The 22,624-nt window shown below is 39.2% G+C and overlaps 1 protein-coding gene across 1 annotated transcript in view; it reads right to left on the reverse strand.

Moving 5' to 3' along the window:
- The window catches only part of KLHL32 (kelch like family member 32), a 119,567-nt gene that overhangs the window by 7,646 nt on the left and 89,297 nt on the right, over positions 1-22,624 (reverse strand). The window contains exon 7 of the mRNA XM_041412337.1: positions 8,632-9,358. Coding sequence (XP_041268271.1) covers positions 8,632-9,358 — 727 coding nt within the window. The remainder of the gene's footprint in view (positions 1-8,631; positions 9,359-22,624) is intronic.

A 22,624-nucleotide genomic window follows, 5' to 3' on the forward strand; every position in this document is an offset into this window, starting at 1 on the left:
TGGCAAATTTCACTAAGTAAACACAGAAAACTTCTTCAGTCTGTAATCTTACCTGTGCAAACATGTTTTTGAATGTGCTGAAGCCTCCTGGGGTCACTGCAGCACTGCCACAGCTCCCAGTCTCCCTCTGTCACCAAGCTGGGCCCATGGAAAGATGAAATCAGAAATAACACCTGCAAGCTGTGCCTCACCTTCATCCTGCCACGAGGTCTGGACAGAACTGGGGCATGTCAGTGGCCACACACCAGTGACACTCATACTGACAGACAAACTATTTACATTACAGTTTTAATGGCACATACCAATAGTGGACAAAATCCGCAGCAATGAGAGGAAGGATCTTCATCTTATTATGTTTTATTTTGTTGACACTTCCCTTTTTGTCAGGGCATACCCTGTTTCAGCCACAGTGACTTACATTCCTGTTGGCTGAGCTATGACCCAGTCCCACTAAGGTTGCTGGGTTGGTTTTTCCCTTTTATCCCCAAGCTCTGTGCTGGAGAATTCTCATTTTGCCAGCCTCCAGCTAGGCTGAGGGCAGCATTTTGGTTCAGAGCCATATTGTGATTTTGAAGTAACTCTGTCACCTCCCCTATGTCATTTTAGGCTGTAGGTTGGGACTGGTGTGCATTCAAGTTAAACCAGAAGCTCTGCTCCAGATGTGCTCTGGCCATGCTCCAGTTCCTGGCATCATAAAGGAGGGAAATAATAACTGGTCTTTTGGCTTTGTACCATCTGAGTGCTGGGAACATTTGAGCCAGAGGACCAGAACAAAAGCAAAAACATGTGAAAGGTACATGGAGTAAACACAGAGAACTTAGTACTAAGGTTTTACCTGCTGATCTGCTCCTACTGGGCTGAGCTACTTGCTGACATAGAATTACCCTCTGATCACTCACAAAAACTTAAGTGGGGCCAAGAATCTATAGCAGAAACTACAGATGTATCTATTTTAGAGTCTTTTCTTCAACTGCAGCAGCAAGGAGAAACGATGCTGCTACTTGGGTGCATCTCTGCAAGCACCAGCCTGTGCTGGGCACCTCCAGAGGGATGGGAGCCCAAACTCCCAGCTCAGAGATAGCCGGGATGAGACGGAGTCTGTCCAAACTGTTTCCATCACACTATGCCACACCCTGCCCATCAAAGCACATGTGAAATGCACACACAGGCATTGGAAAGCAAAGACTGCTCCTGTGTCTGATCTCACAATCTGTTATGTGTTTCCACACTGTTGTGCAGCCTCCACATTCCTAATGGGCATCAGCCAGCCAGACAAAACAATCTTTTCTAATATCTGTTTTGTAATTTGATTTTTTTTTTTTTACATATAGTTATTTTCACTCCCAGCACAATGTCTAAAATGAGACATCCGACTAGTACTTTGAAAAATAAAAATCATAGTTATTTGGATTGATACCTCCAGAATGTTAAACTACAGGAGACACATTTGAAACACAATTTGGGTCATACGTTTCCATTCTGAAAGGACACCTTAATTTGGGGGGAAAGATGTGAAGGAAGAAGAGAAAGAAGAGTGTTGTTTCCTCATAAAGTAATAAAATAAGGAAAATTATTTCCTTCCCTTCACAAAGGGCGCCTCATATCAAGTACACAGCTTACATCTTTTTCCTTGCAATATTGCTCATCTCTGGTGTTTTATCATTACATTCCCTTCACATACCGCTCTTCACTTTTAGATTAATCTGCCAAAATGAGATGCTAAGGATTTGCATACAGATTTGACTACACAAAAATAGATCTGGAATTAATAACAGTCTCTATATGTTTTAATTTCTTCTAGACTGGAGTACCCTTGCCTCCAGCAGTATTCTTGGCTTTGAAAGTCATCAAGCTGATTTGTCTGCTCTTAGGTTATGATGCCACATGCTGCTACACTGTCCCCTGCAATCAAAGTGCTCGCAGAGATAGATTCCATGCCTTCCCCTAACAAGTATATTTTATAGATTGGCAGTTTTGATCTCCCCTCCCCAGGGGGATAATCTGCATCTTAACAGGTTTCTATAGATACATCTGTCATTAAATATGCCATCTTATATCTGCATCAATTTTCAAACTCTAGTTCCTTCTAACTTTGAAGTGCTATAGCAAAAGTTTAAAATTTTCTGCCAAAATTCAGATTTAACAAGTTTGCAATGTCCTCTTGAACTATTTTTTTTAAAATACTACAGACAGCTTGGAAAGGGCGAAAGAGCAGCAATATGTCTCTTAAAAATAAGAAAAGAAGGGGAAAAAGAGTTTAAATGGTACTAAAAATAATACATATTTTCTCAGAAAAGAACTGGGGTAGTTCTGAGAGAATTTCTTACACTTCTCTGTCATGTTTTCTATGAGGAAAGGAGAGGATAGAGAGCCATCATAATGAGAGAAAGTAGTTAAAAATACAAACTATGCTATTAAATTTAATGTCAAGCAATAACAGCTAATGTGGTAGTAACCCAGCAGTTAGAGAAAGAGAAAATATAATGTCTGTCTGGTTAAATGACAGAAAATTTACAGTTTGGTCAGCATTTGCTGTTTTTGTAAACAGTGATGATTACACCACTTTACATGAGCAGTTTGCTTTGAGGACTCCAGTTTCTGGGAAGCAAGGAGCACCTTCAGGACAAGACTTTCTTGCTCTTACAGACAGGAGAACACCCTCATGGAAGGGCCATCATCTGCCCCGTGGGCTCACAGTGTTTTTACGCTGCCACAATAACTGTCTCTCACTCCCTTGTAGGCTGTAAATGTTGCTTTTTAAGCCTTTCAAGACCTGTAAATTCCCAACTCGTGCAACAGTGCCCCTCTACATGGGGAAATTGCTCAAGGATACCGAAATACACCTCATCCATCCCTTTCCCACACTTGATAAACATTTTGTGTTATTACAGTCCTCCCAAACACTACACAAAGCACATTGACACACTTCAAGACACACTTCTAAAAACAGAAGGGTAGGAGGCAGTAGATTCAACATTTTCCTCAATGACAATTTATAAACCATATTTATAACGTGGCCTAGCAAGGCCCCCATATGACTTGAGAAACCTAATCCAATCCAAATCCCCCAGAAAATATCACAGCTCTCTCCGCAGTCCCAAAGTGTGAGGCTGCGTGCGGGAATCCGAGTTCACTGGGAGACGTGTAAAACTACATGTTGGCAAAGAGCTCCATGTGTGCTCCCTCCAGCAAATCCAGGGAATATATAGAAACCCATGACATGTACCCTAAGGTGCTCTGCTATTTTAAAACAGAAATCTCTCCTCTCTTAGGTGTCTGTGTGTTAAACACAAAACAATCCCTCGTCAACGTGCAAAGCAAACCTGCTGTCTCTTACTGCAGCCAGCCCAGGTGCAGTGAGGAGAGCTGAGCTGGAGCACATTCTCCCAAGGTAAGGAGTCCCCTGGAAGAGGCCAACAGCAGCTCTGCTTAGTGCTCTTTGACTCCAGATGCAATCGAGCCACAAACAAGAGGGGCACAAGCCCTAGCTTTGTTTAAATCTCTAATGCTGGATGTTTACATTCAATCTAAGGAGAATCAGTGGCGTCAAACCAGTAATGTCCATCACTAAAAGGAGATCATTCACTCAAATACAGCAAAAATGAAGTCTCTATATATATGAAACATAAGGAGACTAAGACTGGGCCACTAAGGCAATTTTTAGGTACTTGTCAACTTCCCATTCCCAGCAAATTCTGTGCCAGCCACACTGTAAAACTTGATTTGGATGGATTCTGTAAACTCCTATTATTCCAGATCTATTTTTCATAAAATAATTTTATAGACTTTTCCTGAGAAAAAATTCTTTACTTCATGACAGAATACTGATGGTAAGGTCATACTTTTCATCCCAAATCACTCGCAAACTCAGTGATTGATATTCTTGGAGATATGTTACCACCATCATTTCCTTGGTCAAAATCTTCACCATTAGGAAAAAAACCAACAGTTTAAAAACCAAAAAAGAATGAATCTTGAATTTTGTAAGAAAAAAAATTATCCCCTATACTGAGTACAAAGCAACTTTACAGAGATGGTTTGTTTACCTCCTTCCCCCAAGCTGAGTTTCTGTGAGCATGTCAAGATGTTATTCTAGCTGACACACAGGGTCAGACAACTTAGGCCTCCGCAAAACACCAGTGTAACACTTTGTTTTAAACAAGACTTTTCATGTGCTAATCTCTGGAGCACCTAAAGCAAGGGGAAATGTCATTATCCCAAGATGCAGGTGCAGGAATGGCCCAGAGTTGGAATGTCTGGCAGAGGTCCCCTGTCCCTCGATGTCCCCAGGGGCACTAGACATATATAGTGGTGGAGGAAGGTTAACGTGGATAGAAAAGGAGGTCTCCAGATTTACATGTGCATTCCACAGAGGATGCTGGGAAATGGGCATAGTTCAAGTCCTCACTCTTATGGAAAATATCTCCCCGCTTTTAGAGATAGTGATTGTTAGTCATGTTGAACTCCAAAGTGTTTAGTGTACTTAGTTTTTCTTTCACTGAAATACTTCACTTTACAAGCATTGTGGCATGCAATTCGTTTGTGAAATTGGTCATGACACCAGATGTTAACTGGGGCCTTTCTATAAATTACCTTTCTATAAAATTTCCAAACTATCTGCCCAATGCAATGTCAGTACAGAGAACTATTTGTTGTAGTGTAACCCCTGTCAGCATCTCAGCCTCGCACAGCCACTCATTCACTCCCCCAGCATGGGATGGGGAGACAATTGGAAAAGTAAAACTGAGAAAATTTGTGGGTTGGGATAAAGAGTTTAAGAGGTAAAGCAAAAGCCATGCACACAAGCAAATCAAAACATGGAATTAATTCACTGCTTCTTACGAGCAGGCAGGTATTCAGCCATCTCCAGGAGAGCAGGGATCCATCAAGCACAATGGTGATTTGGGAAGTCAAACATCAGCACTATGAACACCCCCCATTTCTTCCTTCTTCCCCCAGCTTTACATGCTGAGCATGACAGCACATGATCTGGAATATCCCTTCAGTCAGCAGGGGTCAGCTGTCCTGGCTGTGTCCCCTCTCAAGCCCTTGCCCACTGGGCTCCTCACTGGTGGGGTGGGGTGAGAAGTAAAATCACCTTCACTCTGTAGAACCACTGCTCAGCAATAACAAGAACATTCCTGTTTCCAGCACAAATCCAAAACATTGCCCAGACTAATTGCTATGAGGAACATTAACTCTATCCCAGTCAAAACCAGCACATTATTTTATTAAATTCTCATGCTTTGTTTTTCTTTAAATAAGAAAATAAAATGAGGACTGTGGGGGAAAAACAATAAATAATATAAATATGAAAATATGGAGCTTGAAAAACTCAAGGGCTGAACCCACTTGTGCTGAGCAGAGGGACTGACTAGTTCCAGTATTCAAAAGGCTCCCTCTTTTATTCTGCTTCTGTCAGGTTAAAAACCCCAAAGAGGTGGTGGCAGCTTAGGAGTCCCTCTGTCACCTGAACACCAGCCACCCACCTACTATTGCCAGTGTGTAAACTCATACAGTGGCTTGTTTTGTCCATTTTCTTTTCCTGCTGCCTTTGCCATTATTTCATTATCTATTAGTTTTGAATCCTTGTCATATTTGTCCCAAAGGAGCATGAAAGCAAAGCTGAAAATAAATCCCAATAATGACTGAAATCCCTTTAGTCTAGTTAGCTTTTGATCAGCAAAGCCTTTAAGAGGGCACGGGGCTGTAGCAGAGGCACTGAGTAAGTAAATGGTCAGTGTGCAGATCAAGCTTTGATGATGCTCTCCACAAATAGAAGGGCTAGAAACTTTTATTATCACCATTTAATTTATTCCCTCACTAAAAAATTGGGCACATTTCCATGGTTCCCTTGCCAGCTGGTAGCAGCAGACTGACTTTGAGAGCTCTTTGTTGATGACCTGTATTTCCCAGAAAAAGCAGCAGGGATACAGCTCAGAAACATTTCTAACTCAGACTAATTTTTTAATTACTTAATTTTAGGCCACATACTTCAAAATTAGGTTCCCTCCTGCATTACTAATTACTTTTATGCTAACATCATATATTCAATGATGAACAGTGGATTTCCAACAGTGACTATGATACAATAAAACATCTCTCTGTACTATTCCCCTGCCCCTGAATGTACGTGTACCACAAGCTCCATTCTGGTCCTAAGCAATTAATTAATAATAGAAAGCTAGCTATAGTTATTACATCTCCATCCACTTTTCTTTTTAAAATGACTCTATTCAACACACAACCAGGTTTTAGTGTGAGAGGACAGAATTCAGATCTATATCTACTGAAGTGTAGTACAGTAAGTGCGCTCTCATACTTCATAATAACCTGTCATAATTGAGCGACTCAAAACTTTCTAAGCATTTTCTCAGAACCTACCAAAATGAAAAGCTGTGTCTACTTTATTCCACTGTTGGCAGCATTTTCAAATATAAATGAAACAATACTGATAAAATATATTTTGTTGCTTTGCCCCATTTTAAAGAATTCATCCAGTGGGTTTCCACTTACCTCTTCTACTGATTCTACAGCTCTGTTAGAGGCATAGCCTTGAACACAATATCACACTGCATCATTTTCTAAACACAAGTGGAATTTAAAACACACAGGCATGCATGCATTTCACCTACATAACTAAGCACATGAATTAATCCTTAGGATAATTTCGCCCTTCCCTAGCAAATCTGGAAAGATTAAATTTAATCTTCAACCAGGCCTTTTTTGACTTAAAACTGCTATCAAATACTTCTTTGAGTGTTGATTGTTTTGTTGTTTGGGGTTCTTTTTTCATGAGATTAAGACAAAAAAATATTACTTTTTTCATTTACTGGAGGAAAGACCACACTGATGGATTTCTAGTGCACATTCAATGATTTTATGTGAAAACGCGTAACACCATTTTTTAAAAGGTCCTATTCCTCATAAATACTGACAAATGTAAACCACAAAATAAGAAAAAAAAAATCAGCAATCAAGACACAGCAGTAGTAACATCCATGTATTTGAAGTGCCCGCTGCAGACACACATCCCTCTCCGCTAATAAAATAGGAAAAGTAGTGAATAAACACAATAATGCTCTGAATACACCCAGCTGGTAGCCTAACGCAGAAATCCTGTCCCTGTACTCTACCTGGGTCTCACCTCAGGATTCACACAACACAACTCTACAAGACTCCCTAAATTATGGTCACTAAAGAAAATGACCCAAAGGACCTGCCAAGGATCTTGGTGATTTGCTGTGCTCTGTCCTGCTTCTAATTCCAAAGTCATCATTCACAACTTTAGTGCATATGTATTAAAAGAGATACTTGCTAATTCCCGTACCAATGCTTGGCAATCCATTCCCATGAGGCACTTAATCCATAGGGACAGAAAGGTACATCCGCTAGCCTGAATGGCACACTTTGAGAAGCACAGTACAGGCCTAAGAAGCTAACTTAATCTTCCATTCATATTCCATCCTTTCACCACAGGCATTCCAGACCATATTAAAATCCCTAGAGGGTATCTACGGTGAAGATGCCAATCACTGAACATTTACCTCAAGGGCTGGCCCCATTTACTCATTAGCTTCCTTAATAAATATTATAACTATATAACCTTCCATGACACACTTCTTAGTAAAGGAGGAATATTTTTCTGTCAAATCTTCTGTAGACAGCATCAGCCATATTCCAAAATAACTAATACCCACTACGAGGACCAGGGTAACTAAATCCTCCCACCACCATCAATGGAACATAACAAGTAAAGACTCAATTGCAAATGACATGTTCTTTTAGGATTACAGGGTCTATACATTCATCTATCTGTGCTGTAAAGCCATGATTACATCCAGACAGCCTTGTGCACTTGTTATGGACAGAGCCATGGATGATTTCTAAAAATGGTCATCTTGGTGTGTTTCAATATTGTGAAAAGCAAGTGGGAGTAAATCATACATTTGCCTTCAAGCCCTGGAACAACACAAGTTAACAAGCACTTAATTTTCCATTTCATCATCAGGAATAAGTGAATTATAGAATATTCTGAGTTGAAGGGACCCACAAGGATCATCAAAGTCCAACTCCAGGCCCTGCACAGGCGCAGGAACCACACTATGTGCCTGAAAGTATTGTCCAAACGCGTCCCAAACTTTGTCAGGGTGATGTTATGACCACCTCCCTGGGGAGCCTGTTCCAGTGCCCAGTAAACCTGTGGGTGAAGAACCTTTCCCTGATATCCAACCTAAATCTCCCCCTGACACAACTTCAGGCCATTCCCTCGGGTCCTGTGACTGTCAAAAGTACCAGATCATATTACAGAAACAATGTCCTTTTTTGTTTGTTTTTAGGAAGCTCATAGAATTTATCAAGGGAAATTTGTCCAAAAGTGCATTATCATTCCAGTTCACTGTGATTTATGAATGGCAACTGGAGATAGCACATATGATATCAGCAGCTCTGAAATACTGAGTGTAATGTACAAGATACATTACGCTCCTATACTTCTAATGAGGTTTCAGTTCCTTGTTCTCTCCGCAGAGAAAAGTTATCATGACATATAAACCAAAGATTTATTACTTTAATTCAAGACAGTATTTTGGTATTTTGTTAGTACCTCAAACTGTGTGAAACGTTTTCTACCTGATATCCAAAGAAGACCATCCACCACATATCCCGCATGGCATGAGAGCGATCGATCAAAGGACTGTACAAAGGTCCACTTGTTCTTCTTGGGGCAGTAGCGTTCGACTGTGGGCAACACTTGACGCAATTCGTTTCTGCCCCCTACGGCATAGAGGTACTCATCCACAGCTCCCAGCACAAAGTGTTCCCGGCAGTTCTTCATCGGAGCTATCTCCGCCCAGGAGTTAGTGCGGGGGTCATATCGACAGACAGTTCTCACGGCACACGTGCGCCCTGTGGAGTGCTCTACCTCTCCACCAGCTACAAAAAGAAAGTCTCCCATGACAGCAACACAGTGGTGGCTCCTCCCCACAGGCATAGGCGCCAGCTCGCTCCAGTTGGCGATCCCCGCAATATGAACGTTCTCCTGGTCTACCGGATTGAAGTATCGCAACTCCTTCACTTTACAGACTTCCCGCTTTTTCCCACCAATAATATAAAGAGTATCTGACTGGAAGCGAGGCTTTGTCCTTGCAGTTTGCCAAACTGGCTGTGCATAGACGCTCTGGTGGTAAGCCAAGGCCTCGTTAATGAGCGCTGTCGCAGTTTCACTGGCTTGGACAAGAGGATGAGTGAGAGCTACAGTATGCAGTGTATCCACATCCATAAGGCCAAAGCGGACGTACTGGAGAAGTTCATCCAGATACTGGTAGCGGCAGTTGTGTTCCAACCACCTCACAGCCAGCTAAAAGTGGTGGGGAAGGAAGGGAAAAACAAGACACATGTTATTTGCACACAATTCTGTCAAAATATGGTCTTTTGAAATTTGCTTGCATTCCAAAAGCAGATATATATACTTGCCTCAGTCGTGGTATGTATGCATCTAAAAAGCAACTGTGAAAGCCTGTTAGTCCATATAAAAAGATACAGTGTCTATACAAAAGCATTGCATTGCACCAGCTCCCTGAAACAATTTCCACAGCATTATCAGCCACTACGCAATACTCTCCTTGTGCAATCTGTCAGTGTTGCTGGAGACCATACTATCCCTGAATCAAGCTGCTGGAAAAATAATATTAACACAGGGGCTATGGGATCAGTGGACACCATAGGCACTCTAGAAAGAAGATTAATGTCAGAAGATTACAAAGAAAAGCCTTTTCTGCCTTCCATATTTCATCCTATTTATGACAAAATTTAACACATTACAAGAAATTTAACACATTACATACTGAATCCTTCCTTTTTTTTTTTTTTTCTTCTTCATTTATTTTATTTATAAAGTGGAGAAAGGTGTAAGGTGACAAAAAAAAATTAGGTCAGAGAAGAGAGAAGTACAGAGGCCCAGCTAGTTTGGGGCAGACAGAAAGCAACAATTCAGCAATTGCAGCTAGTATCAACATTCAAAATTAAACATAGTATTCAAATCACATAAAGCTTGTTAAATCAAACTGGTCCTAAAAAGAGGTTAGGAAAGGCCTAAACCATTTCAAGAATTGTTGTGTAAGTTATTTTGGAAAACATCCAGTAATGAAGATACCAAAACTTCCTCAGGAAAACCTTTCCCATGCTCTGATATCCTCTCAGATTTTTTTTTTTTTCTTCTTCATTTATTTTATTTATAAAGTGGAGAAAGGTGTAAGGTGACAAAAAAAAATTAGGTCAGAGAAGAGAGAAGTACAGAGGCCCAGCTAGTTTGGGGCAGACAGAAAGCAACAATTCAGCAATTGCAGCTAGTATCAACATTCAAAATTAAACATAGTATTCAAATCACATAAAGCTTGTTAAATCAAACTGGTCCTAAAAAGAGGTTAGGAAAGGCCTAAACCATTTCAAGAATTGTTGTGTAAGTTATTTTGGAAAACATCCAGTAATGAAGATACCAAAACTTCCTCAGGAAAACCTTTCCCATGCTCTGATATCCTCTCAGACAGGTTTTCCTCTAACATATGCAGAAGCTTTAAACCCTTAAACTCATTGCTCCATTTTCCACTTTTGGGTTTATGTTCCAGAGCAACCCTAGAAAATTTTTCATCCATACAGAATGAATAATATTTTGTTACCTTCTTTTTCTTCTCCACCTCAGATGCATTATAATATTGGTGTGAACTTCTTCCTCAGTGAACAAAAAAAGTATTGCAATGCATCTTAGGTCATATTTTCTAAATCTCTGTTGCTTAACTCACAGTTCTCTGTTATTGAAAACTTTAATGTTTGCTGTTGAAAACCAGATATAACCTTCCTCTTAAGGCTGTAGTAGTAGTGAATTGGTTGGAAGAATCTCTTTGATGGTAACAAGCTATGCCATTCTTGCTTGTATATCACCATGTAAGACTGTGGTGTCATAGTGCACTATGATGTTGCTGATGCATATTTAAGCTTATGTCTGAGTACTATTCTCACCTTTTTTTTTTTTTTTTTTTTTTTTTTGTGGTTGGTTTCTTTGTTTATGATTTTTTTCTGCAGAACTTACACAGAGTGTCATGCTTTCTCTATCATTATCCAACTCTCTACTAATACTTTAGGCCACTGCTCCAGTCAAGATCATTCTCAATCCAAATTGTATTTTCAAAAGTACTAAAAAACCATTTGACCTTCTGATTTTCTGGAAACATAAATCCCTTATTATCCTTTCATCCAAGCCATTATCAAAGACATTGACTAGTTCTGAATAAGGACGAACTCTACTTGATACTTTAAATCATTTTGACACAGAACTAGTGGAGTGGGTGTTTTTAACAAGCTGAGCGATTAAAGAAAAATTTCAGCTAAATCTTATGGTCCTGTACTATTGTTGGGAATGTCACATAAAGGAGCTGAAAATAAAGGCTGCTTTTATTCATGGCTTTCACATATGATGTATTAAATTTATTACTGTTTCTGTATTCTGTCAGAGGGGGTAGATGAAAAACCAAAACCACCTTCTTATTGAGATTAATTTGAAACACTTTTTCCTCACTGTGAACCCCTGTGAAACAAAGAATCAGTGAAGGGTATCAAAAATGCACCAGCAGTTCAGTCTGTTAAATACTGTATTGAGTTTCAAATACATGCATTAGCTATATGTATTTTGACTTGCTAGTAAAAAAGACAATAATTAAATGTATTTGAAAATGTTTTTGGACTTGAAATCATTGAGCTTTATAGTCAGGTGTTCTAAATCCACCAAATCCATGTGTCAGGTGTCCCCTACTGAGTTGTACCAGGCAACTTCCTATTGTGTGTCTTTAGCCATGCGAATGATTCATGAAAGGCATGTCACTCTCATCATTCAGTCACTTGAAACTGAGGAGAAATTCAGGCTATCTTCAGCATACATCAACTAAATGATATGTGGGTTACTATATTGAGGTAGAAGAATTTATAAGAACTGAGTTCTTATCTGCACTTGCATCCAACAGACTGGTTACTTTTGGAACTACAAATTCATGCCTTTACTCACATCTAAAATGGCATCACAGAGGTGTCACTTGGGCTGCAATGACAGACATTACAGATTCTGTAAAAGACAGGCACTAATGTAAACCAGGACTTGGTAACCACAAGTCTTTTAGAGGAAGTTTAATATTAATGCCTTATTAATATCTTAGAACTTCATCCATCTGCTTTCATTTTATTGTCCTGCCTTTGGTCCCCAATAAATACTGTATAAATACACAAGCAACGCCACATACTAACACCACATACATAACTTCAGAGAAATGGTACCTGCATTCATTTCTGGATTTGGGATGTGTGATGATCTGCACAGAAGGCATGGACATCTCTGTTACAATACATTTTCTCTGCTGTACTAAGTTTGGCATATGCAACTTGGTTCATACTGAATTATGTCTCTACTGAGAATAGTCCTGGAGTTGTAAAAAAATGTTTCACTGAAACCAGTAATGTTTAACTTTTCCCTAAACCACTACAGCAGTGGTTGCAAAGATTCTGATACAAAGATTCTGTTGGCACTCATATGAGATGTACAATCTATCCGAATCTTGAACCTAAACTTTCTCTATCCATTCCACACTATTTTATCCCCACTCATCTGTCCTGCATCTTTTTTTTTATGAAAACCTTTGAACCTTTCCAAATTAAGTTTATTGCAGCCTGCTTGGGATTCTCTACGTGTTGCACCTCAAGGTATCTTCGGAAGGGCTACTTCCAGCTTTCCCCTCTGACAAGCAGCTGCAGCAGCAATGGGGAGGGCAACGTGATTCCCAGGCTGTCTCCTGTGTAGGGTGCTACTGGCTCTTACCAGCCTCCATGTCTGAGGTCAGTTTGCTGTGGAAGACTTCATTTTATTGTATGAGTTTAGAAAGCAGGGCTAAACCCTGCACACCACCTGGATGCTCTGTAGGCATTTGACAGAACGCAGAGAAGCTTCACTGAGTCTGAGGGAAGCAACAGAGGTCTGTGAATCACAATGTGTTTAGAAGCTCCTGTCCAAATCAACTCATGCTACTGTTTGAACACAATCTGACTACAGTGCTCTGTGTGACCCACACCTAATCTGTGACACTCCAAGGCAGAAAAAAGGACTTAAGAGATAAAAGCTATATTGTTTTTATCACCTTGTCTTGCTATTTGTGACAATTACAGTTTTAAAATTCGTTTTGGGTCACTACTTAAAAATGAGTGCTAGGAATTTAACCTACAAATGTAGGTATCTATATCTATATTTAGAAAATACAGGAGAAGCTCCTCAATTGTGACACAAGGCTGTGGAACAGGTCATCTGGCTTCAGGAACACTCTCCAACTGAGCCTTAGACTTCTACACTGGTTTTGCAGCACATTGTTACCATGTTCTCTAGCAGAACATGATGTCTCCACACTACGGAGGCATGGAAGAAAATTGGGTGTGGGTGAACAGTCTAGCAGCTATTGGAGGGCTGAAAAAGCTCAAAAGAAAGAAAACTGAACTCCCAAACACATATTTCACTTGTAGTAGAAGTAGTCACTGGTGGACTGTAACACAGTTCTAACTTTCCTTCAGTGCAAAGGAGGAAAACATAACTCTCATCAACATATGGCAGACACAAACTTCAATGTACGAGATCAGCACACATCTGTATATTTATCAACACAATTTCTAACACCTTTACTCAGGTTTTGTTTAATCAACACCCAAAAATGTGGTACATAAAATCTCCAGAATTCTCCCCATTTATACACTGATTATAGTGGCAGCAACAATTAGTAACTATAATCAGTATTGGCAAAATAAAATCAAAGCCATTACAGGCTTTATGATGCTGCAAGAAAAGACATTCTGGCTTCTCTAAGGAAATACCAATAGCACTTGAAATTACAAGTGTGCTTAAAATGCTAACAAGCAAGCAAGCAAAAAAAAAAAAAATCCACAATTTTGAGGTTTAAAATATTTGTATCAGTGCTAAATAATTTACAAAAATCAGGAAAGACTCCTACTCCTACTGCCATATAGGCAAATTCTGTTTAAACTGCTAGAAGCTTCTTTCCTATTAATTTTAATGTATGAGTGTGTGAGTAAAAGAAGCTACAGCCTAGTGCCTATATCAACTTTAATAAATAATATATTTTGCCATATTCATCTTCTAAACTAAGTAAATGACAAAAGTAGACCCTCAGAAGGGCAGGATTTTCAAACCAGATTAATTCTCTTATTCTAATGCCTTAACCCAAAGGATTTTTCTTCTCCAAGGTTACATTATGTGATTTAGCAATGGAGTGCATTCTCAAAACAGCAGAAAAGAGATGGAAAAATATGTTGTGGCACAGTTGGAGCAGACATCAAAGTACATCTGCATCTTGGATAGCGAGTACATTGTTTTTCCAACACTTGCTTCTGCTTCCAGCACAGTGCTTGAACAGTCCAAGCCACACAGGCTTGGAGCACAGTCCCTCCCTCCCTGCTGTTAATGGTGAAAACACCACATATAACCCACAGCCAGAGAGGCCACGGAGGCACAGGAGGTTAAAGCTGAACTAGGAATTTCACTCCTATTGAAGATAACCCTGCAAGAAGTGGCTGCCTGGTCCTTTGGGCTGCCAGCTGTCCCAGGGAGCAAGAGAGCCCTTCACGCCTGTGCCTTGCCTGCTCAGCATCCCCTGCAGTCCTTCTCAAGCCACTCTGCTGGGAAAGGTGCCAGACCTTCACTTGACACCACACCAAGTCTTCTAATCAGAAAAGCCAAGCCACTTCATGAGTGCAAAAAGCTTGACATACTCATCTTTATTAGACTCAAGTTCACTTAGAAACTAATCTAAGTCACAAAGCCAACATCAGGGAAAGTTTCTGTTGACAGAGTTCCAAGAAAGAAAAAACTTACCTAAGCCTGGGCTCTGTGAGGGACCACAGGAACTCTATTAAAGTCATCTTGGCCTGCTCTTTATTTGATGTATTCATGTTGCAGCCCAGTGGACTGCAAATATGCTACTTTATATAATCCAAGGTGTCTAGCAAATGAGATGAAGTCAAAAAGTGACAGCAGTGGAAAAAATGAGGTGGTTGGAGTGTTGGTTTTTTTTTGCGTTTTGTTTGTTTTAGCAACAACAAATAGAAGGAAACAAATTTTCTAAGGTTTTAAAACAATTCACACTGTCTCATTTAAAAAAATGGAAATCCTAATTATAATAACCTAGTGAATGTTCTCACTTTAGGAGAAAACAAAATTTTAAATATGGAAACAAAAGTGGAAAGATGCATTTTCCTGGAATGAGATCAGATACGTGCAACACAAATGACTCAATTTATGTGTGACAATCTGATGATGAAGTTAAATCAGGGGAAGAGAAAGAACTATAAATCTCACCTGAACAGTTCTTCTGTTTCTTAACCAAAGCAAAAGTTTTTGACCAGAAAAAAAAAAAAATCAAATTAACATCTTTGTATCCTTAGCATATTGGACAGTGGCTGATTCCATTGATTTCTGAAGCCAAGAAGAGTCATAAAAGCAACACAGTTACATCAGTAATCACCTTAGAGCACTACCAAGTGAACTTCAAAAAGCAAAACTTGGACTTTACTAGTTTGGTCTTTGAAACACTAGGAATATATATTTCGGCTGTAAACTCTCACATAATTTTGCCTTTTATTAGATTTTATCTAACTCAGCAAGTCTGAGGTTTTCCAGACTGGGATCTCCTGTCTCAAAACCACATTTCAGTTGGCAATTGTCAGCAACACCCCGGCTCTTCAAATTTCAATACAGGAGCAGAATCTATGGAAAAACCAGGACATTTACCAAAGGTCTGAACATAGTCCATTGAGGGCTATGGAGGAACTTTCACCTTATCTAAAATGAACAGGAGTTTCCAAAGGGCCTGAATTTGGATCTCTAAAGAGTCTTTGTCATTCTCTCTCTGTCTCTAGAGGCTAAAAAGGACAAAATCGAGGGGGTTTAGGATACTCATTGAAGCATTCTAAGCAGGATGAAATAAATTTACCTGTATCATCCACTTAGGAAGAAAAATGTAAGAATTGTTGCTGAGGGAAAAAGTCCTGCCACACAACAAAACACATGCACACAATTTTACAAAACCATGAGTTACACATGAATATTTTTAGAAGTTAGTAACCATGCAGGCACTGCCTCCAGACTCCTGCAATTTTATCAGTCAGGTGCTATCTTACACAGTTGTGGACAGCAGGAAAAAATAAGTGTCTCGAGCCTAGATGCAAGACAGCCTTAAAGATAGAAATCTTTTCCTTCTTTTTAATTTAAAATGTGCATAAAAATAAGACTCTAATGAGCTGCATGTGAAACAATCAAAATTATGAGGTATTTGCATTTCTTTTGCACCTTGAGCCAAACAACTACAAAATCATGCATATGATTCTCTCGATATGAACACAGTAAATATTAATAATCTATGAATCAGCAATGAAATGCCTTTTGCCCCTGAACCCTGAAGAGAGACTTTCTAACGCAAAAAGTTGCAGTGCAGTGACTGAGACCACATTTACAAGGCACCGAGCTAAGGCATAAGCGTGCAGCCTGTGAAAATAAAGCTGTGCCATCCCCCACCCTCTTTACACAGAGACATTTTTAAATTACCTGTTTGTCAGTTTTACAAATGTGTGTCTACGTAAGCAGCTCCCTGTGTGGCGCTGCGTTAGCAAGCAGGCGTGCTTCCATTTGCGCATTTGGATTCTACAACCAGAATTAAAACATTTGCTCTGTTCAGGGTGAGCTGATAAACAGGGATTTTAAATTTTACTTCTTTTTTTTTTTTTTTTTTTAATGTGAAAAATGAAAGAAAAACCTTCCTCTAGATGTGTTATGCCTTTGGGCTCCATGTGAGGGAAGCGAAAAAAGACAGAGAAAGCTACTGTGAAGGTCACAGAGTGAAAGAACTTCCTCAGGGCACAGAATAAATTAAATCCCAAGGAAAAAATAAAATGTGATTTCCAGAGTGTGAGGCACAAACTCAAAATGACAATGATTGACAGCCAAACTATATCCGTGCAATATCGAAGACTGCACGTTCTCATTTACCTCAGTGTAGCCAGCAAGCGCCCATTAAACATCCGTCTGATGCCCAAATTAACCTTCTTGGCAAACTGAAAGAGGCACAAACTATCATAATCAACCTTTCATTATCACAGCAGCCTCTAGTTAAAGGGTCAGAATAATTGTGCCATCAGAGCCCTGATTGTTTTCAATCAACAGACGACTGGAGTGACAGCTCAGTGATGGAGTAGTTTGATGAAACCGCACCAGGCCTAATCAGAGCAGATGAAAGGAAGGCATGATTGGTGCAAATGAACAGTCGTGCCTCTCTTTTTCATTTACAATCTGAAATTACTCTTGAATTTACAGGGTTTTTTCTCCCTTATGAGTACCTCTGAAAGAATGTTTGACTTATTATGGGTTCTGACAGTGCAGAGTTATAAAACACAGGTAGGGTTTTCAGCCCAGGCTTTAAGTGGGTATTCAGCATAATTTTAACAAATTCACTCTTGAAAAGCACAAAATGACTAAAGACTTCCAATGACCTAACCTTTCAGTGCTGTTTGATTAGCAGAACAATTTATCACAGTTCACATTCTTCATGATAAGAGAAGATTTTAAAAAATGGGCAGGGATCATTTTCAAATGTTTTCTCTTAGCCAATATATTTATTGTATTATTGCTCTCCTGTTTTCTCTCTCTCTCTCTCTCTCACACACACACAAAAGAAAAATATAAATTAAAGAACACTGCATTAATAACCCTTTTCCTCTTTGAATGAATAATAGAAACTAAGCAAGGGTTTGTTTGCAGATGAAAGTAGAGACCAATTATCATGCCACTGACAGCATCAATATTTAGTTTTCTGGTGGGTTGGGTTGTTCATTCCCACATTTTAAAGGATAGGAAATTAATCAATCCCGCTAGGTGTTTCTTACCTTACTCATCAGCACTGATTCAGCGTCTCACAAGTGAATGGGGAAAAAAAAAAAAAGGAAAAAATGTAGGGGCTGCTTATAGAAAATTTGGAAAGAATGAAAGATTCAAGTGCCCTGGACCTCCTCTGCTGGGCTCACTTCCTCTTCCAGACTCATGCTGCTCCACCCATATAGCTTCCCTTTCTCACAAGGCTGCTGCAAGGAAGGTGAGGTAAATAAAAATAATCTAATTGAATTGTACCTCTGAAAGAAGCGAGTATGTCAAGTAGTGAGTGGTAAATATTTTGTTCTATGATCTTGGTCATCATCAGATGTTCTCTAATTTGTCAAGTATTACAAAATTCATACCAATGTTCATGTCAGCATACCAAAGCACAAAAGAAACAGCCTAGAAGCAAAGATTATGGTTTGTCTGAAAGATGAGTGGATAGAGAAACTTGATCCAAACACCAAAGGTTTTTATGCAATTTAATGTATCTCTTCTCACACTACAGAAGGGAAGTTTTACTTCTTAAAAGCTTGGGACTGTGGGCAGAGCATTCACCTAAATGGAAGTGCCCTCAGCAGAAGAAGCTGTGAGCAGGCTTGCACATCCTTACTGACATACAGGGTACCATTTACAATTATTGAAGTCTATACTTTTCCAAGTATAAAGACACTGTTTATAATATATATATATATATATATATAGAGTCAACTCTTGGGAATGAACCCAAAACATCCCTCTACAAACCAGTGAAGAAGGGAAGTAAGAGTCTGGGAAGCTGCCAACATGTATTTTGTTGGATGCAGCAGAAAGAAGACTCCACAGCAAACATTTCTCTACATAAAGAGAGGTGTCTCAGGTACAAGGGACCACTGCACACAATCAAAGATCCTGTCATTCTGCTATTTGTCCCCAACTCCTATCCAGCCAAGTCCACACTATTGCTGGAACTCTGCTTTAGCAGTGGCACTGGTATTGCGTACATGGGTGCCCCTGAAGTCTGTTCCCAAACTGATGACTGAGATCCCAGCTGTCAAGAAAGAAAAAATATGCATCTTTCCAGACACAAATATTATCACTGTGATGCAGTCAGACTCTCAGCTTCACAAAAGGACAGGGCTTGGAGGACTGAGGGTTTGGCTCAGGCAATAAAGAGGGAAACCAAATATAAATGAATTGACTTCAGAAAATACATAGCCCCAAAGGAAGATTAAAGAACAGCAAGGTTCATTATCTCTGGAGAGTGAAAGCACTTGTTAGAGTATGTCCTCCTGACCTCTGATCAGGCTCTGCGGAAGCTGCAGTGGATTTGTCCAGAGTACTACACAGGGAACTGCTGACCTAAATAAGAAATGCTCTATCTCTTGGCTGGTTTGCTGGTTTGGGATTTATGTGATGTCATGGTGACAACTTGCAACTTTAAGAACATGAGCCCTGCAGTTTGTAAGCCACTTTGCAAGAGGCAGAAATTTGATTTTGATCTTTCAGCTGAAAAACAACACAGCAAGCAGAGTTATTGGTCAAAGTCTCTAGCACCAAAAAATTATGCATTTCATGATATTATGCTGTAATTAAAGCAGAGACAGATAATGCAGGTGTATTAAAAACACACGTTTATAAAAAATTCACAGCATTAAAGTGAATCACAATGTATTAAAAATACTTCTCAATTTTTCTCAAGTGATAATAATAACTGCTGATAATATTGCTTTAAAGCATTTAAGCAGTAAAGCATCCATCACCAATTGCTGCTGGACAAAAATGTTGTCCTGCACAGTGTTTCAATAGGTGCAAGGAGGATAACACAACATACACATCTTTGGCAGATTTCTTACTCATAATCAAACAGCTTCAGGAGTAACAACTTTAACACCTGTATTTCCATCTCAGAAATTTTAATAATTGTTTCTGACCAGCATCCTTGTGAGAAAGAGCGGAATTCTTTATCCAAAGACAAACTCTCTACCAACCCAATACAGTATCTTGCATTGTCAGTTTAGTGCTTTACTGCAAGCTTCCTTTGCCCCAGTACTACATAATTACAGTGGCCTTCTCAAAAGGGAGATTATTTTACAAAAAAGGTTTGAGAGAAAGACAATGCTAGTTTCATCTTTTTATGTATGTGTTTCCTACGAAACACATAGAACAAAATGCCAGTTTTGTAATAAAAGTAAATAATAGAAGGTATGCATTCAGAATTGTATTCACTTGTTTTACACACGTTCTCCATTTCTTATATTTACTGGTCACAAGAGTAAGAAGTTTACCTTAGAAGATACTGATTAAACTCAATAAAGATATTCCATCTTTTTAGACTTATAATAAAATAACTATGATCACAAATCAGCTTTACAAAAGGCTAGCTGAACTACATTAATAGATAACATTATATATGGTAAGTAATGATATTAAAGCAATGAGTTGCTATAATAGAAAAACTGTTCTCTTCTACTGGAGTTCAAAGTGAAATAAGGTACGGACAGAAGGTAAACTCTCAGCTGTTGTAAATTACCACAGCTCATGAAGGCTTGCCATTTTACACCTCCTGGGGAATCTGAACTTCAAAATTATACAGAACATTGCTTCCAAGTATCTAGAAGCAATTTATAAGCAGTAAAACTCATGCTTCCCTGAGAGGAGTTTACATTTCAACCACTTTCTTAAAATGGGAACTAAGAGAAAAATTAGGTGTCTTAAACAAAATCTTCTGTCCCCTCACCTGTACAACTGAGTCTCTTTATTTCACTAAAAAAATTGAAATTTTGGTGCTCATGCCACAGAACAAAGGCTGGTGATATTCAGGTATCTGCAAGTAAGGACAAAACAGTTCCCCAAGTATCACCTGCCAAAAGTACTTGAGATATTTTTGCAGCTGAAAAGTGCAAAGCAATACAGGCAATAAACACTGCATCCTTTCTTAACTTTGGAGCAGCAAAGACAAAACTGTCCCACAGTGTGCTTCAAGAGAAGTCTACTCTTGTGTGATGAGGTCCTCAAACCACAGAGGAGTTTCCTCTACAGTCACTTGGAGCTGCTCTACCAAGGCAGATTTACAAATGTGCTTCTCACACCTAACTGGTTCTTCCACTGGGGCAAGCAAGGCTCTGTGCTACCCCTGTCAGTGACAGTCCACATGTACAATTTCATGTCTTTAAAAGCTGTATGAGCTTGTGTGCAGCTCCTATTGCAACAGACTTTACAGCTACCCCACCACTCACAGCCATTCTTTTCCTGTGCACTGCAATGGTTATCACACCTGGGAGTCTACACACATAAAATAAATGAGCCCAGAATGCTCACACTGGAAAGGCTCTGCTTACACTTGTGATCAAGGCAAATTTTGTTTTAACAAGATCATCAAAAAGGAGTGTGGACAATGGAAAGCAAATGAAACCAGAGCAAAGCAAAGCAATAAAGCCAAATCCAAAATATGTCAGCATCCAGAGATTCAATCTTACTTTTTCCAGAGAAACAATCTCAACTTCTTCCTTTGAAACAAAGTCCAGCCACAGAGACTTAGAAATGACAAGGAATCAATCTCTTTACCATAAACATGTTGCATCAGGGTAAAACCTTACAAATGGAAGGCCTTGTAAAACTGTGGCTTAAGCCCGTTACTTCAGCTAAGCAGGAAAGGGAAAGTGACTCAGCTGAATTAGAGGTAGAACAACAAGTTCTGTAACCATTACGGGTTCACATTGTGGTGTGTGGTGGTTGGTTGAATTACGTTTGTTATGATTTAAAACTATGTAGCTGATAAAGGCTAAACTGCTTTAAAAGGCTGGGTTTTTGCAATAAAGCACATCTCCTTTGCATTGCCTGGGGACAATCACATCATCTGTATCATCACATCAACATTCCTAAAATGTAGCTTCATAGGTCCATAAAACCTGCCTTTCTTTAACAAATGGATAAAATGGCAGGAAGCTCTGAGGTAAAAACTTCCTGCCATCCCTTTTTGAATGCATCACAAAATGCTCAAGTTTGGATCCTCCATCATTTGTTGTAATGGTAGAACCAACATTGCTAGATGCTTTATATTTGATAAGTTTTCTGAAGTTGCAAAGAACAGAAGCTTTTCATAAACACAGCTTTTAATTAGGGCTCTTAACTGTGATTTGATTTCAGTTTAAGGAGATTAGGTTTTAGGATAGCATTTATCTTTTCTGAAGCAGGGTAAGGACAGAGAACATGGAGGTGGAAAAGGACCTACCTCCAGCAGCCATCATTTCAAAATCTAGAATTGTTCATGTTTATTTTTAGAGAAAACATTCAGGTTGATATCAAATGCATTGAAACTTTACATAGCACATTGAGCACTAAAACAAGTTGCTGGTACATAATTAATACGAGGAAATGACAATTTTTACCATCTGATGCACACTGTTTTTATTGCTATTCCTCTCTTGCTATTTTTCCCTCTGAAATGTGTTTTAGAAGTGTAGCAGCTCACTCCAGAGACAAGAATCTACAAGCTTTCATCAGTAAAAAACTGTTAGAAAATGAAATAGGCACAAAATTGACAAAATTCTATAAAAATGCAATTCAGCTCTGTGAAAATTAGCCTAAATGGTTCTTGAATGTAAAAGGATTCCTATTCCTTTCCTCCCTATTGTTAAGGTATAATTTTCTAGGGCTTTAATAGGCAAATCCAACAAATCA

The sequence above is a fragment of the Onychostruthus taczanowskii genome, unplaced genomic scaffold, assembly GCF_017590055.1.
Source record: "Onychostruthus taczanowskii isolate IOZ18803 unplaced genomic scaffold, ASM1759005v1 scaffold39, whole genome shotgun sequence".
In the NCBI taxonomy this organism is placed as follows: domain Eukaryota; kingdom Metazoa; phylum Chordata; class Aves; order Passeriformes; family Passeridae; genus Onychostruthus; species Onychostruthus taczanowskii.